The 18,406-nt window shown below is 37.1% G+C and overlaps 1 protein-coding gene across 1 annotated transcript; it reads left to right on the top strand.

The window, feature by feature from the left end:
* Positions 1-1,417: 1,417 nt before the first annotated feature.
* Positions 1,418-13,137, top strand: LOC134331624 (regulation of nuclear pre-mRNA domain-containing protein 1A-like). The gene is made up of 7 exons (XM_063013115.1): positions 1,418-1,678; positions 5,559-5,688; positions 5,824-5,930; positions 6,975-7,066; positions 7,163-7,289; positions 9,391-9,566; positions 11,673-13,137. Exons 1-7 carry the CDS (start codon positions 1,528-1,530, stop codon positions 11,820-11,822), a joined length of 933 nt encoding a protein of 310 aa, XP_062869185.1. The 5' UTR covers positions 1,418-1,527; the 3' UTR covers positions 11,823-13,137.
* Positions 13,138-18,406: the final 5,269 nt, after the last annotated feature.

The following is an 18,406-nucleotide window of genomic DNA, read 5'->3' as shown; positions in this document are numbered from 1 at the left end:
TTTAAATACATTATTGAAAGTTCCTTAAACAGTGATTTATTTAAACATGACCCCTTTCTCTTGTTTAAAAAAACTGTAAACTTTGCTTTTTATTTATGCACTGTAGTCAGCTGTTTTATTTATGTAATATGTAACATGCAGGGTGTCTACACAGTTGCTTTTTTTGCAGTTTCTTTATTTATAATTCATGTATATTAGGTTACTAAGACCAGTAGAACTGTGGAGGAAAATGACTAGTGTGGTTGCTTTTCTAATGGGGATTTATTGTTAGAGAACAGACCAGCATAAGGTATAACAAAAATAAGAGAGTTTCTCAGCTTTGTTTTGATTTTACTGCATTTAAAAATGTAGAATTCATGTGTGTGACATAAAAAATAAATCTGCAAACTGTATTAACAAAAAAAACACAGAACATGGTATATAAATGTTCTGTATATTACATGTGTCCACACATAAGTAATCTATAAATAATCTCTAACCATGCTAGTCCGTGGCTTTTTGTTGACTTGAATGTGATTGAACAAGATGCTCTCTAATATCACTTCTAGTTCATGTTACCCCAGTTGCACGCATCTTCCCCAGTCTGCATGTGGAGACATCACTGAACTTGTTTGAGAGACATTTAATAATATTACATTTAATGTGCTGCAGCCATGTTATACTAATGATGAAAAATGTGTTTGTAACAAAACTCCCTGTTGAACTAGTGGGTTAAGTTGTATAGAATATGTTTGGCCTTGTAGTTCCTTTGCACTGTATATTTGCTTTAAAATAAAGTTGGATTTTATCCCTGTATATTTCTGTTTGCATTACTTCAAAAGTGGTCTGTTACATTGAGTGCATGAGATACCCATGTCCGAGTCTCAGCAAGGTGTCAGAGCAAGGTTGGGAGAGGGGCAAAGAGAAAACCTGCATCAAATCTATGTAGAAACACTGCTGAGTTCTCTGTGCCCACGCCCATCCTATATGGACTGTTTTTGAAAATACAGACAGAAAAGGAGTTTTCAGAACCAGAAAGGACTGTTCAGACTGTTACCAGCAAAGGTTTCAAAAGCCAGCATCTGACATGCTGTGGGGGTGCATCAGTGCCCATGACTTGACTTGCATATGTGTAAAAGTACCACTGACATGGATCCTTGGCCAGATCAGATCTAATCTCTCTTGAAGCCCAGATAACTGAGGCTCTTTTATTTTGGACACATTATGAGAAGAACCAATTAAATGCAAAAGACAATTTTGCTTGGAAGCGTTAAAGTAAAGGTGAGATGCTAGAGATACACTATCCATATGGTCACTAGGAGTTGACTTGACAAACTAGGGATTCTGAATCGCTGTGGGAACCGGAGGAATCGACTTCTGCTGCTGAGTCGATTGAACGGACAGTCTGTTTAATGCGCATGCGCAGTTGAACCTGAGAGGCTTGCAGTAATGGGCTGCTAAACCACGTTTTATGAGTGGTTAGTTATCTGGTGAAAATTATTTATTAATAGTCATTCTGCTAGTTTTTGATAAGTAGTCCAAAGGAAAATGTCAGTTTTCTCCGAACCGGCTTTGGAGAAAAAATTGGCAGAACTTAGTAACTCGCAGCAGAGCGTGCAGACCTTATCTCTGTGGTTAATTCACCACAGAAAACACTCCAGAACCATCGTCAAAGTTTGGTATAACGAACTAACAAAAGGTAAGAGCAGAAACCAATTTACATAACACGCTAGCATTTATGCATAGCAGCTTTTAGCATATGTGTGTTTGCAACTTAAACCCTCACAACATAGCTGAGGTTAGCTTGTTAGCACCGACCCGCAGTCATTATTGCATGTTTGGGTCTGTATTCAGTTTATCTGACTCGATACCGGAGTAGCTACTTTAGTATAGTCTTCAGTGACCTAGCAATTTTAGTCGTTTACTTTCTAGCCGTTTAACTATTTAAACACTATTAGCAGGCTAGCCTGGGGACTGTTGTAATTGCTAACCCTGCAGAGCCACTTAGTAATTATTGTTTACCTTCCATAGCTAGGCAGTCGGTTCTGGTAAATGTTTGTGTTATATATGTGTTATAGGTGAACACGTTTATGGGTAACTGCTAATCTGACTTGTTTGTGTATACGGTTAGCGTGTTAGCTGTATCATTAGGACTCGCTGGGTTATTTAAATCAGTTTGTTAGTTTACAGTAACATACAACACACACATACGCAAGCTAGTGGTGGACTAAAACTACTGCAGTCATATTTACTGTGCAAAAGTCTTATGCCATCCACTACCTTTGTTGTTTTGCGCAGTTGACCATCCATATCTCTTGGATACAAACAGAAAATATAGGAAATATGTACACAAAATGTATTTTTGTGATCCCATACTGCCTCTATAATACTCAGGTCTTGACTTTGTAGAGGCCAGTTTGTGACTGATAGTGTTTTATCAGCTGTTTTTCTCTCCAAATATTATTTCACTACATTAGCAGTGTGCTTGGGATCTCATCATACTGAGAAGTAAACCAATCCCAATAGGCACTTTCCAGAAGGAGTACCATGATGATCTAAAAGCTGTCTGTACAAGGACAGACCCTTCATCATGTTACACTGAATGCCACAAGCACTCATTCTTCAATTTCTGTCCTCTTCTCACATATTACAATGGGCCCAGAAATTTCACACTTGGTCTAATGACTTCATAATACTCTCTTCCACTGATTTTCATTCCAGTCTTTGTGAGCTTTAGCATGTCTTAGCCTTTTCACCCTGTTCCCCTTTTATAAAAGTGGTTTCTTGGCTGCTACCCTTCCAAAAAGACCATTCCTGATCAAGCTTCTTTCGTCTGTAAAAGGGTCCGCTTGGCATCCCGATAAAGCTGCCAGATGCTGAGCCAGGTCCTTGCTGTGTCCTTGTCGGTTTTTCAAAGATGAAGCTCATCAGATTTTGAAAGTTTTCTTGGCCTTCCAGTCTTTTTTGTCCTTGACCGTTTCTGATTCTTCAGATTACTTTAAAGCAGCTTGAATAACACATCTTGAATATCAAGTTTGTTTGGCGATTTCCTTTTGACAGTAGCCTTGCTAATGCAAAATTGATTTTTGTTCAAATTTGTGATGTTTTGCATTTTAATAAAATAATTTAGGGTTATATACATTTAGAAACAAACTCTGAGAAATACATCCAAACATCAATACCAAACCTAGAACTCACCAGGGACGACGCATAGACCAAACTATATTCACAAGATGCAGAATTGGCCACACCAGGGTAACCCACCAATACCTGGTAAAAGGAGAAAACCCACCAACATGTGAAACCTGCCAAACAATTACAACTATAAAACACCTTTTGATAGAATGCCCTAAATACACAGAGGAAAGACAACAAGTGCACATGCCTGAAACCATAAAAGAAATCCTTACACAAGACAACACAAGAACAGTACTAACATACCTCGCAACCATAAAAATGAAAATATAAAATGGACCAAATGATAAAGACAGATATATAATACCCAGTTCCTGCCATTAAATGACACACATGTTTAACATGGCGTAAAAATCCCAAATAAATAAATATATACATTTAGCAAGCTTCAAATGAATTAAACTCATACATCATGTGTATATACTTGCTAAGCATGTCTTACACAAACCTGGTGTAATAGATCGGGGTTTTTTTGTTTTTTGTTTTTTGCATTTTTCCCACCCGGCTCCTACCCTGTATGAACAACAGCCAACCGTTGTTCATGTAGCCGCTCAGCCTGTCGGATGGCAGAGCTGAGTTTCGAATCGACAAGTTCGAAATGTCAGCTCTGGTGTGCTACCGTGTTTTAATGCTGCACCATCTGAGCGGCTATAATAGATTGTTTTGACATGAAATGCTCACAGGAAGCCGTGGTGAGTACCCACAAACAGTGGTGCAAGGAAGGACATGCCACAAACTGCTGACATGTTGTTGGGTGACTGAGCCCCATGGGTGCTAGAGTACTTGAAGCCTATGGTGTTTGGTACAAACAGAGGGGCTACTTAGAGAGCTTTAATCCTGATGAGGTGAATGTGTAACAACACACTGTGCATCGAACCCTTCTGTGTATGAAGCTGCTAAAAGTATAGCACCTATACATAAGTAATGTGATGAGCCTTGACAACTTTAAATGCCACACAGAATAATATGACCCAATTAGGGTGGTGTTCTCTCTAGATATGGGGGACAGTTTTATGTCTCATCCATAGTGACATTTTATTTTTTAGTAATGTGTTCTGCAAAGCTCTGCAAAAGAAACCCAGTTGGCAGGACATGTAAAACTTTATGGAAATATTGAAAAACAGACATATTTAAAAATATTGGTAATAAACATATATGAAGGGCCTTCTTGTGGGTTACCATTGTTGTTGCTGTGCAGTTTGGGAAGTAACATCAAATAGTAGCATTTCACAAAGTAATTTTTATTTAATCCTTAGCATGGAATGGCTCACTCATGATGTGGGGATGCTTTTTTGCTGTGTGGATTCACAGAAATACCAAGGCATTTTACAGAAAAATGTTATGCCTTCTGTGGTAAAATTAAACCTTGGTGGAGATTTGAAAATATCCTTGCATGGCCTTCTCAATCTCCTGTTTCATATCTCATAGAAAATCTTTGATGGGATTTAAAAACAGCAGTTGCAGAATGGGTGAAGATTCCACAAGAACGCTGTCAGAAGCTTTGTTAGCACTCACAGAAATCACTTTTCAGAGGTTATCAGTGCAAAAGGATGTTCTGAGTACTGAGGCTATGGGTTAAATAATAGTGCACATGATTTGTCAAGAAAACTTATGTTCCCCAAATTGCTGGTATATCAATAAATATTCTTTCTCTGTTTTTATTCAAATCTATACACATCACACATTACCTTTTAAGGTGAGGGGAGTTGAATATTTTTAAATTGTAAGTGTGTGTGTTTTTAACATGCTAGTATTGTAATCTAGGCTTAAACTAGTCACCTTTTTGTAACTTAAAATGCGAAATTATAGAGAAAATTAAACTTTAGTTACTTTCTGAATCTAATTAATTTATGGCAGTGGACTGATGCGGTTGAATCAGTATTTTTAAACAGTAGACAGTGTGATATCCATCTTGCCAAATGATGTGTCTAACCACTTCTACACAATATCCAAATTGATGCCTGTGGTTTTGGAATGCGATGTTCATTGAGCTTGTTTGCAGCCATAGAAGTGATTGCCTTTTTAAGGCTTTACAGGATATATGAAAAAACATGTTTTTTAAAAATCTGTTAAACAACTAATTAATTTTTAGGTATACTAATTTCTCTTTCGATAATCGACCATGGAGCTGGTGCCTATGCACTAGGGGTGGGTAAGCAGGTGTTTTAAATTAGCATTCTTACTCTACAGTCTTTAACTGCACTCTCAATTTAAATAAAGCGTCAACTATTGAAAATGAATGTAAATTATGTTTTTACCTAACAGCATTAATCAAACAATGACTTCTTTATTGGTTAACCAGTTAATCATCAACATCCTTATGAATTATTCATGGGCTTCATTTGCAACCTTTTCTGTTTTGCTTTTTCTGTCCTTCCTTCCAGCTCAGGTATCACGCAAACTGACGTTTCTTTATCTTGCGAATGATGTCATCCAGAATAGCAAGAGGAAAGGGCCAGAATTTACACAGGACTTTGCCCCAGTCATTACTGATGCCTTTAAACATGTTTTCAGGTGGGGCCCCACTGTTTGCTTTCACCTTTTTTTTTTAGCATGGTGGGATTTGGGTAGTTTACTGAGTGGAATGAAGCTGCATTTTTAGAGTTTTCCCATCCACTGATTAATTGTTACTGTCCATGCTGTGTGCAGGGATGGAGAGGATGGCTGCAAGAAACAGCTGGATCGGATTTTGTCCATCTGGCAGGAGAGAGCTGTGTATGAGAATGATCTTCTCGATAAACTTTCTGTAGTTCTACGTAAGTAGCTACCATACTTCAAAACTCATTTTTACTTGTAATAATTATCACATTTTAAAGTGGGCTTTGATTAGTCCAATTTTCAGCTTGTCGCAGCACTTGGTTGTCTAATGGTTAGACAGAGACCTGGAGAGGCCTAGAAGCTGCAGTATCTCGCAACCACTGTGAAACCTGGTGGTGGATTGGTGATCTGGGGGTACATTAGTAGTGGAATAGGGCAGATTTAAGATTGCTTTGTGAAAGACATATGAATCAGGCGCTCGTACATGGTCAACTTAATTTCAGTTGTAAATATACATCAATTCCTGCAACAAATTTAGGAATGAATGTATATTAACTATTGAAATGAAGTTGACCAGAGAAAACATTAAATACCTTGGGTTCATACTATCTGCAATGAAAGAAAATTGAAATTAAATGTTAGAAACGCTGCATTTTTCCTTGATTTAAACACTAAATTCTTAAATGCTTCATTATTAAAATTAAGAGTTTCATTATGTGTCTTATACTTCATTAAAAAAAAAAGTTTTAAAATTAAGCAATAGAACACGAGGGGGAGTGTGTTATCGCGAATAACATCACGGCTGTGATTTGGTCGCAGGCACAAACCGAAGGTGAGAAATAAAAAAACCTCTCGCACACACCAAAGGCTATGGATGAAAACAGAACTTCTAGGAGCTGCTAACTGGCTTAACTAACTGTTCACGTTACAAACACATTAATGTTCCCTAAATAGTGCACTAGATTGTGTATCAGATCATGGATATATGTTCCCTACACAGTGCGCTAGATTGTATATCAGATAACGGATTTAAAACGCGACCGGGAAAAAAAGGCTGTGTTGCCTGCGTGTGCGTTTGTGTGCATGAAGCTTGTCGTTAATGGCAACGCGTCAGCGGAGTAATACCATTGTGGTGTGAAAAGACCGTGCTGTTATCACGAATATCAGCACATTTAGAACGCTTCTCAACCAATCAGATTGTAAGGTCGGAACTACCTGTTGTATAAAGGCAATTGAAGCATGTTCTCTTTAATATCCCCTAGATGGAGAAAAGAAGGCCAAGAAGCGTGTACATGAAGAAATTAAAGTAGATGAAGACATTGCCTCACAGAGCTCTCCCACAGACCCTCCACAGGTGATAAGAGTTTTCTTTAATGCACCTTTAGCCCAGCATTGTACACTTACTGATTTAGCCTGTTGCACTTAAAAGTAACAGTCCTTTTTGTGTCAGACAGCAGAATTAATTCGGGCACTGCAGGAGCTGGAGAACGCTGCCTCAAGTGACTCTGCCCTTCGTCAAAGGATCTATGCTCTTCCCCCAGAGGTGCAGGACTCCTCCCTGCTACACAAAGTCACAGGTACCTGGTCACACAGCTAGCAATGTCAGTAATAGTACTGTAACACTGGACCTAATTTTCTTCTTTAAGCAACCAGGTTAACAGAACTACAACAAGAATTGCAGTTTTCAAAGGTCAGGACTCTCTGATCAAGTCATTTAAATTGATTTATTTGCTCCATCATCTCTCATAACCTTCATAGAAAAAACAACAACACATAACTGTACACTCAGAAAATCATTTCATACATCCACCACTTTGAATTATGTATAGTCTATATTGGCATATTTCCCGACTGGGTACTGACTGAAGTCCTCCTATTCCGTATGAATAATTGGAATAAAAGTCCATACGCCATGAAACCAGTAGATTAGAAAATGTATCCAATCGGACTCACAGAACAGGAGCTGATGGTCGAAATCATCAAGGTGACCACACACAGATGCACATGAAAAAAACCCTCTATAAATAAAAAATATAACATTAATTAAGCTTCAACCATTCATAAACACCTTATGTAGTTATATAAACATTACAGATACCCCAACACCATTGTGACTATTTACCACACTGCTTAAACCATAACAGATTAATACATTGTATAAATATATACACTTACTACGAGTAGATGAGCTTACTAGCTCCTCAAAAGGGTGTATCAACAGGCTATAAGGCTAGGCCTCCTGCTTTTTAATCACAAATTCTTGATTGTTTAAAAGTTCTTTTAGGAACAAAACTTTACCTCAAACATTGCCACATTTGTGAAGGCCTCACCAAACAATTGATCCCCCCTGCCCATTACTCCTTCTCTCTTTAGGTACAGCAGAGAAATAGAAACCTCTATGCCCCCTATAGGCTTGGAGAGGCTTTGCAACCTTTCATAAGCTAAGGTAGGGCCTACTACTGTGACAGAGTCTATTCTGTTACAGTACAATACAAAAAACTAAACAATACACTACAGTACACTAAATTACAACGTAGGTGTTTTGGCCACACTCCTTACTAAGATGTGTATACAATAAATGTAGGCTGTCTTTCATTTCAGCATGGTGGTGCCCAGTGCACAACGTATGGTCCATAAAGACATGACTAGACAAGTTTGGTGTGGAGGAGTTCCAGCAGCCTGCACAGAGCCCTTCCCTCAATGCCACTGAGCACCTTTGTGATAAATTGGAATTTTGAATGTGTCCCAGATCTTCTTGTCTGACAGTGTCTGACCTCACCAGTGTGTTTGACCCACAACTTTTTTTTTTTTTACAAAGTCTTCCCTGAAGAGCTGATTGTGGAAATTTGGGCCCCTTAAGTGCCCACTGGCAATCAGTATTTTTGGCATTTACATTTTAGGCATTTAGCAAACACCTTTGTTGAAAGCAACGTACAGTTATGACCAAATATATTGCAAGCAATTGTTGGTTAAAAGCCTTGCTCAGGTTTCCTTGTTGGTTGTGGGACTTGAACCAGCGACCTTTTAGTCACCAGTCCAGTACCTGAAATGTAACAATAATTATAGCAGCAGGTAACATGGGTCTGTCAGATCTGTCTCATATTAAAATGTATGGTGCATCAAAAAGAGGCAAATCAGTCGATGGTGACCACAGACTGTTAAGCAGCTTATGATTCGTTTCAAGCAAAAATTGACAAAAATTCCACATGCAAAACTACAATTCGTGTCCTTAGTTTATGGACTATTAAAATATCTCATTAATAGGACAAGTGATGGAACACAGGGTGAACACGCCTTTTACGTGAACATGTCCCAACTTTTTTGGAATGTGTTGCAGGCATCAAATTCTTATTATGTTTATATTTACAAAATACCATTAAATTGATCTGTGAAAACATTGAAAATCTTTAACAAATTAACAAACCACAGATTCTTTTTTTTATTTGCATTTTACAAAATGTCCCAACTTTTTTCTAAATGGGTTTTATACATAAAACGCTAATAGCCTGTTTTTGATTTTTTTTTTTTTTTTACTTTTTAAAATGTTAAATATGATTTTTAACAAATGCCAATTTCCGTTTTGTTGGATTGCACACCCTGTTCTGTATAGAAAGTGCTGCATACTTTGCCTGATTGCATTTAAAGGTGGACTGAGCATAGGCTGTGTGTTTCTTTTAGATAAGGATTCTGGTGAGCGTTTATCCAGGCTGGTAGAGGAGGCATGCATGCTCCTAGCAGACTACAGTGGACGTCTGGCAGCTGAGATAGATGACCGTAGGCAGCTCACACAGTTGCTTACTCTCTTTTTGCAGAGTCAGCGGGACGGCCTGACAAAAAACGAGCAGAAACTAGAAGTGCGTATACTTTCCTTATTCCTTTTACTCTGATTTTGCCTCCTTACAGTAATTGACTGTTTACATGTTTACCTCTATTTTCAAATACCTTTGGGATGACATTTTCCCACCACAGTGTCTTAAATGGAGGGGAAAGTACAGAAATGCTCAAGTTTATTTTTCGGTTTTTTTTTACATTTGACTAACAATTTAAATAGAACATAAATTATGTTTATTAATGCTGAATAACTTTTTAGTTTTTGTCCACAGCTCTCAGCAGGTGTCAATGCTGGCTTCATCATTTCAGATCAAATAAAGATATAAATAAATATACAGTTGTGTTGCGTGGTGTTATTTATGATTTTGTATTTGCAGCTGATTTTAACATTGTAATTTAACACATTTTCAATTAAATGACTTTATAGCTTCACATTTTTATAGTTCAGTTTATTTATACTAAGGATAGTAAGGATTAACTAGGGCAGGTTAAATGGCCTTTATTTGTCATATATACATATATGCACATACAGTACAATTAAATTCCTTTTTTGAATATCCTGGGCTTAGAGAACAGGGGCAGCCATTGTACGGCATCCCTGGAGCTGAGAGGGTTAAGGACCCAACAGTGGCTGCATGGCCCACAACCTTTGAACCCACAACCTTCTAGTTGGTAACCCACAGCTCTACTCACTAGGCTACCACTGTCCTTATTATTAATAATGTTTATTGCCAACATTTATTTTAATAGTTTTACTTGTAAAAGAAGCACATTTTTTAAGTTTGTGTAGGAACAGATTGTGTATTTTTAAGTGTAGATGCTTGGTTCCTTTAAAACACATATTTGCACACAACTTGCCATAGATGCTTGGGTTTTTTAAAGTAGTTTCTTAACTATAACTGTCCTTTGAAACGAGTAGTAAATAGATCAATTTATTAAATAACTTGCATATAATATCTATGCAAATATATTATTGTATAATAAACCGTCTGAAAAATCTGAACTATTATATAATGTCTACCGTTTTGCTTTAACACGAGCTTGGCCAAATCTTTGACTTAGCAGTTCCCACATATGCTGGTTGGTTGCTTTCCTATTACTCAGTTATGTGAATTCAATTCACTTTATTCAGGTGTGTCTGGACTTTTGTTTGGAGGTGTTTACCTTAAATGCCTTTACCTCAAAGGTGCTTTATTACACCACACAAACTACAAAATTACATCTTGCAAGCTAACATAAAACCATGTGCTTTCATGTAAGGTGTGTGTTTTTTTTACGCAATGTATAAAATACAGTAATTTAAAACTACAACTGAGCAGAGTCCTGACAAGATTGTTCACAAGAATCATTTTGGATTTTCTTTTATTTAGAAAGCTGGATTATAAAAAAATTACCTACTTTCTAAGCACTGGATGAATAGATCTGTTTTAGATCGAAGTTTCTTAAAAGTAAACTTAAACAATGTCATATATTTTTAGCAATAAAGTTCATGGGTACCAGTCCAATATTGCTCCAATATGTTAAAAGTAAACAAAACTCTTTCTTTTTAAACATAACATTTATCATTGAACCTTATTTTAAAAAGTGAAATAAACTTAGTAATAGATAAAAGATAAAGTAAAAATAAATCACTTAGGCCTGCATTTCAGACATGACTACAAGATTGATTTCAGTGTTCGTCCTAATGTTGAGTTTTTAACTGTTGTTAATGTATTTTAAATCAAACCATGGAAATAGAAAAATACAGCAAAATCAAATACAAAAGTTTAGTTTACTGGTTGATTTAGGGAAATAAAAGTACCCTTGTGCAACTAGGGAAACGTTAGCTTGCATAATTCACAATTTCCGATCAGAGCAGCTTGAATTCATAGATTCTGTTTACACTCTCTGAGAAGAGATGTGTGCACTGGAATGTTAAATTCGTAATGTAAAACCTGGTGATCTAGCAGTGAATTTAGTTTTGATATTACATTAAACTATCCATGATTAAACTGATCTCATTCTTGCTGTCAGTATCATTGTTGTAAATCATAAATCGGTACCAGTTTGTCTGTAATAAATCACATTCAGTGTTATTAGTACACATGCCCTGCAGTCATTAATAATCTTCTTTGTTGTGTGTATTTTAGGAGTACAAGTGTAAGCTGGCAAGAGTGACACAGGTGCGAAAGGAGCTTCGGTCTCGTTTAAACAGCATGCCAGACATTTCCCGGCTCCCTAATGTAACAGAAGGCCATGTACGCCTGCCCTCCTCTGGTCTCTACAGCTCCTCTAACTAATCTGGATTGTATCTATCTGTCTGGCTAAAACTCAAGCTTGTTGTCGTACCTTAGGCTTGTTCCCAATTCCTGTGTTTGCCCGCAATCCTGTTCTACTTTAGGTGTGTGGATGTGATATGTAACAAAAAAGTTTTATCGAGTAGTTTTTCACCTATGAACATTTGGCTTGCACCATTTTCCTGACAACATGGATTTTGTAAATCTTACTTGAGCTGTGTTTTAAATGTGTACTGGTCATCTTACTCAGCTCTATTAGGAAAAATCCCATCAGTTTTAAATTAAGAAGACAGGTTGAGTGTATAAGCTACAGAGTCTTAGTCTATTCAAACCTGAAAGTCCTAGAATACGATATAAATTCAGTCTTTGCACAACAAAAACCACTCCACTTTGTTGAGTGAACATTAGTTTGTCTCTGCTGTGATACTACGTTTGTTAATTCTTTTCAAACCACTTTGGTGCTTTTTAATTTTGCAGAAAAAAAATTGTGTTTTCATGAAAGTGTTTTCATGATATTTCAAACACTGGCAAACATGAGTGTTCTGATTTATGAGGCATGTAAAGCACTATATCTGCTCACTACATAAAGTAGATTCCTTTCTTGTGCTTTGCATAGCATTACCTTGTAGTGTATATTTGCTGTAATATTTTTGTATTGGTGAATTTTAGTAATTCACAAGAACAACAAATAGCTGAAATCTTAATAACTATCTCTTTTACTTGAAATTTTAAAATATTGCTAGTCCATATAAAAAAAAAATACAGAACCCTCAGAAGCTGTAGTTTATGGGTTCTCCTAAAATGCTGCAAGAAAATTTTATTTTCTGTATTCAGTGCTCGGTTAAACAAGCATTTATAGCACCAATGATAAACACAGCAAATGTTTCTTTTAACCATTTGCTTAATTTTGTCATTGTTACAGTTTTTGAACAATATCTAAAGGTATGTTTGATGTCTACAATATTTGTTGGTATAGTTTCTAATGATAAACAATCATGAAATAGGCACCAAATGTTATTAAAATGGTTGTCTCGTGTTTTAAGGGCCTTTAGTTATGTGATAAATCTATTTCCAAAGATGTTTTAATAAATATGGCTCTACAGTGTTTTTTCTTTTGAGCTTGGAGGTAGGAGCATTTATATAGTGTGCGTGTTTACTGTATTGTGACCCCCGGGTTTTGCAAACATAAGCAGATCATTTAAAGGGACCTGTCTTACATTTGACAATTTATAACTTATTTGTCAATGTGTATCTTAACATCGAGGCTTTGTAGAATGTTTAGATATGTGAGCCAAATAAAAAGGAAATATGAAGGTTATTTTAAGTTTATTCATAGCTTAAAGGGGATGGGTCTTTCAAATGGAAAACAACCATTTCAACCAGGGCTTTTCAAAAAAAAATTAATTTGATGCTTGCAACAAGCTACACAGATCACTGCCAAGATTCTGAAGATTATTTTTTTAACAAGTGCTGAACGAATCACTCTGGCAAATCTTAAAAACCACTAAATGGCTGGTAGATTGAAAGAGCTCAGTTAATAACCCAATATTAAATAAAGGAGACAAGGAGTGTGCAAACTAACATACACATTTTCTTAAACCACACCAATAAAAAATATGATGATTATCACAGATCAAGAGCTTTACGCTGAGAGAGTGAACCGCCAGATCTGCAAACAAAATTTATAAGAGGCAGATGAACATTGGAGTATAGTAAAAGCCAAGACATTTAGGAAGGAAATCAGTGTGTGCTCCATTGAATACAGCAAAGCTTTTGACTGTGCTGATCACACACAGTTATGGAATGTCCTCAGAAAGATGGGAATACCAGAACATCTTATTGCTTTAATGAGGAATCTGCATTTTGACACCATCACTGATCAACCTTCACAAAGAAAAGATGGGACTTTAGCTCAGTATGAAAAAAACACTAACTTTACCAGTGAGGGTAAAGATGTCAAGTGGTGGATAGCTTTTTTTTACTTAGATCTAACAAACTACAAGACCCATCGTGCTCAACACACCACATTACTTGATCATCCCCTACCTGAAGCTCATCCCTCAGCTCATTTCCTATCTTCTTATTTCTCTTTCCTACATGGACAATTCTTTTTCCTGGTTCCATGTTCCTTGGTCCAGTGATTTCAAAGTGTTTCCTTACTTGTGTATTCATAGCTATGGTATTATTGTCTAGTTCCTTGTCTTTCTAGATAATATAGTCATTGGATCAGTCTGTTTTGTGCTCTCTTAGCATTAGTGGTTTGCATATCTTCAGCTTAGCAAATATCATAATCTGCTTGTATATATGGTTTTGCATTAGCGGTTAGCTTAGTTTGATCATAGTGGTTAGTCATCAATCATTCTTGTTTAGTATTACCAGTTAGCCTATCCTTAGCATGGTGATTTATGTAGTGTCACTCTAGATCACCATTTTACTGGTCTTTGCACAGTTGCACACTTATATTATTTATTATTTATGTTATACTAGTATTTCAGATTATGGTATAGACAGATTCCGTGCATTTTGTATACTTGTGTGTGTGGTTTGATCACTCATGTAAATAAATACTTTGCACTAGTGTTGTGTTTGGGCATCCTTGTTTTATACACAGACAGGCACTGGGCAGAACAAGAATGAAGTATTTGTCTCTCCAAATATCAGAATTGTCCAGACTATGATCTTCTCTGTGGTTCTTGATGTATATTAAAGCTGGACAGTACAAAGGCAGGACAGAAAGAATATTGATGCTTTGAACTTTAGTGCTGGTGAAGACATTTGAGAGTTCCTTGGATGGCTTAAAAGACAAACAAATGGATTCTTAAACAATTCAAACCTATCCTCTTGCTCAAAGAGGCCTATTTACCTCTGTTACATCACCTTTTCTATTATTTACACTTTTTAATCTTTTGGGAGCTGAGGATACTGACTGCTGCGATCTTGCAAAAGGTGTTGCTTTGATCACAGCATATTTTTTAAATCTCTATGTACGTCTCTGTGTCAGTGGTATCTTTACACAAACACAAGTCACCCATGCTGTAGACACTGATGCAACCCCATGCCATGATGTTGGCTTTTGCATCTTCACTGATAATAGTCTGAGTTGTCCTTTTTGTCTTTTGCACAGAGAACTCCATGTTTGTCTTTTTTCCAGAAGCTGAAACACGGATTCATCCAACCACAGCACTAAGATAAGCTCTGGTCCAGAGGACTTTGTGTTTTTGCATAGAATTGATATATGGCTTTCACTTTGCATAACAGAGTTTTAGGTTGCGTTTTTAAAGCTGTGATGGACTGTGTTAATGACAGTGGTTTTCTGAAGTACTCCAGAGCCCATGTGGCTTTATTATCACAGTAGCAGGACTCATGCAATGCTGTCTGAGAGCTCGAAGGTCACACACATTCAACAGTGGTGTAACTGGAATATTCTATACATTTTTCAATCTTTTCTTGCTTCTATCTAATGTATGAAACCTTGGTGTTGTCCTGGATAACCAGCTGACCTTCTCTTCTCATGAAGCCAACATGACAAGACCGTGCCGATTCCTCCCCTACAACATCCCAACCCAAGATTCGTCCATTTCTCTCCATGGAAACCACTCAGATTCTGGTCCAGTCACTTGTAATCTCACAATACTGCAACTCCCTCCTGGAAGGTGCTCCTATGTCCACTATTAAACCCTTGCAACTCATCCAAAATGCAGCTTCTCGGCTGGTTTGTAACCAACCTAAACACTGCCACATCACCCCACTGCTGCGTTCTCTTCACTGGCTTCCTGTAGCTCCACGCATTCAGTTTAAAACACTGACGCTCACCTACAAAGCAAAAATGGACCAGCCCCAAGCTACCTTCGAGGTCTAATCAAACCCCGCTCTGTACCACGCAACCTCCGAGCCACTAGTCTCACTCGACTTGATCCTCCACCCAGAACTCGAGGAAGGCAAGCATCAAGGCTCTTCTGTGTACTTGCACCCGGGTGGTGGAATGAGCAGATTTGTATTCTTGAACTGTTGTCTACTTAAACTAGAGTAAGGTAATGTTCACTATGGAAGCACTTTTGTAAGTCGCTCTGGATAAATGTTAAATGCCGAAAATGTAAATGTATCCCAACTTTTTTTGAGTGTGTTGCCAACATCCAATTACAGTTTTTCATAAATGTTTAAACTCAATTACAGAAACTACTTTGTCAAAATTCCACAAATCTCTTGCAAAATTAAATATAGCATAATGTTCTCTATTTATTCTAACAAAATTATACACACATCTATTATATGCTTATCTCTTACAGAGCATCAAATAAACACTGATGTGATACATTCAAAACACTACTATCAATAGTGTATGTCTTGGCTTTATAAGGCCATATTACATATTCAAAGTATGTGGAAATAAGTTTCCTTTTTCTTAGTAAACTTATTTTAATAGCATTGAAAGCATTTCAGACTAAAATGTTAAGGAAAACCTTTTGATGTCATTGTGTCTGTATCAAATAAAAGAAGAACTCCCAGGAATCATTGTGACACCATACTGGAGGCACATGGTTTATCAGCACAAGGCAGTCTGGTGCACTTGTTTTCCACTCGAGGGTAGTTTTTCTTTTCACAATTGCTTTCATTATATTGCTTAGATTTATGTTGAGATGAAACCGATATGAACATAAGATGAACATGCCAAATTCCAAATAGATCTAGGAACTAGACCTAGGGATCAAATTCATGACACAATCATAATATACAACTGATTATTGATTTATTTATCCATGTAATATTTTCAGTTTTGGCTTTACTCTGCTATGTTTGTGTTAGTTCTGAAGCCTGCTCTTAGACACACTATGTAAAAAGCAGGAGTACACTGTGGGAACACACACTCAGCTCAGCAGAATGTTGTACTTGTCAGCAAGCTATACAACTTGTGCACAGGATGTGTTACTGTTTAGCAGGATGTAGTTTGGCCAAGGTTGTGTGTTACTGTTAGTAGAATGTAGTGCTGGTTTATATTTTGTATTACCGGTTAGATGGATGTAGGGATGTAGGACTGGTCTAAATTATATGATGTAATACTGGATCAAATAATGTGGTATGAGGAAATTGCTGGTGTACAGAATGTGCCACTGGTGTACATGTACTTGTACAGGTATACAGGATGTGTGATTTGTATTTGGCACATGCTGGTGTATAGAATGTGTATTTTGACATTTGCTACATTGTATCTATGTTGTGAGAAAGTTAAAATAAAACACATGATTATACAATAAGTAGTTGTACAGGGTTCGTTTTGAGCCATAAATTTAGAACCCAGCCCCAACTTTAGGAAATCATGATGCTGTTCAGCCCTGTATGGCCCTATGTGAAAAAGTGATTGCCCCCTTAGCTAAACTGATCAGATATATCACACCCAGGCATGATTACTGCAGGTATTATCCAAAAATAGTGAGAAAAAAAACTTGTAACAGTGGTAAACCAGGAGTGACTGACCTACCAACATTATACCACAGTTATAACAATGACTCATTTAGGAGGTTATAAAAAAACCCAGATGAACATCTGACAAACTGCAAGCCTCACTTGCCTCGGTTAAGGTCAGTGCACACTATTTCACAATAAGAAAGACATTGGTCAAAAATGGCATCTATGGGAGAGATGCAGAGCATAAACCACTGCCATCTGGTACATCTCCCATTTGACAAAAACATCTTAATAAAACCCAAGACTTGGAATAATATTCTGTGGAGTAAAGAACGGGCGGGCAGACAGACAGACAGACAGACAGACAGACAGACAGACAGACAGACAGACAGACAGACAGACAGACAGATAGATAGATAGATAGATAGATAGATAGATAGATAGATAGATAGATAGATAGATAGATAGATAGATAGATAGATAGATAGATAGATAGATAAATAAAAACTTTATTGACTCCGAAGGAAATTAACTTTTTGGAAGACATGGGTGCCATTACATCCGGAGTATAAGAGCATCATCCCAAAAGCTAAGCTTGATATGTGGTATGATTTGCCCATATCTGCTGCATATAACATGTGTACTATGTGTAACTGCCATCACCCCAACATTCAATATATGAGCAATTAGCAAATCTCCGTTCTCTTCCTCGTTCCTCACAGCCAACTACACAACAATACCACTTGAAAATGGCATTGCTTAATGTTCGTTCACTCAACACAAAAAGTACTGTACTTAGTGAATTTATATCTGACAGTGAACTAGACTTTTTCTGTCTCACTGAAACTTGGCATAAACCCTTGGATTATTTTACGTTAAATCAGACCACGCCAATGGGATACTCGTATATTGATGAACCTCGTATGGAAGGGCGAGGTGGTGGTGTTGCTGCAGTCTATAGGGATGATATTAAAATAACCACTTTGTCTTTTCCTGCTGCTCTTTCTTTTGAACACCTGGCTTTCAAGTTGTCAGGGCCTACTCCTCTGGTCACTGCTGTAGTTTATCGTCCGCCAAAGCCAAACGCTTCCTTTCTCTCTGATTTTTCAGATTTTTTAACCCAGCTTAGTGCCCTCTCATCCTCTGTACTGCTTATGGGTGATTTTAACATCCATATTGATGAC

Source organism: Trichomycterus rosablanca, chromosome 2, assembly GCF_030014385.1.
Source record: "Trichomycterus rosablanca isolate fTriRos1 chromosome 2, fTriRos1.hap1, whole genome shotgun sequence".
Lineage (NCBI taxonomy): Eukaryota > Metazoa > Chordata > Actinopteri > Siluriformes > Trichomycteridae > Trichomycterus > Trichomycterus rosablanca.
Note: the sequence above shows the minus strand (reverse complement) of the source record. Positions and strands in the feature narration are given on the sequence as shown.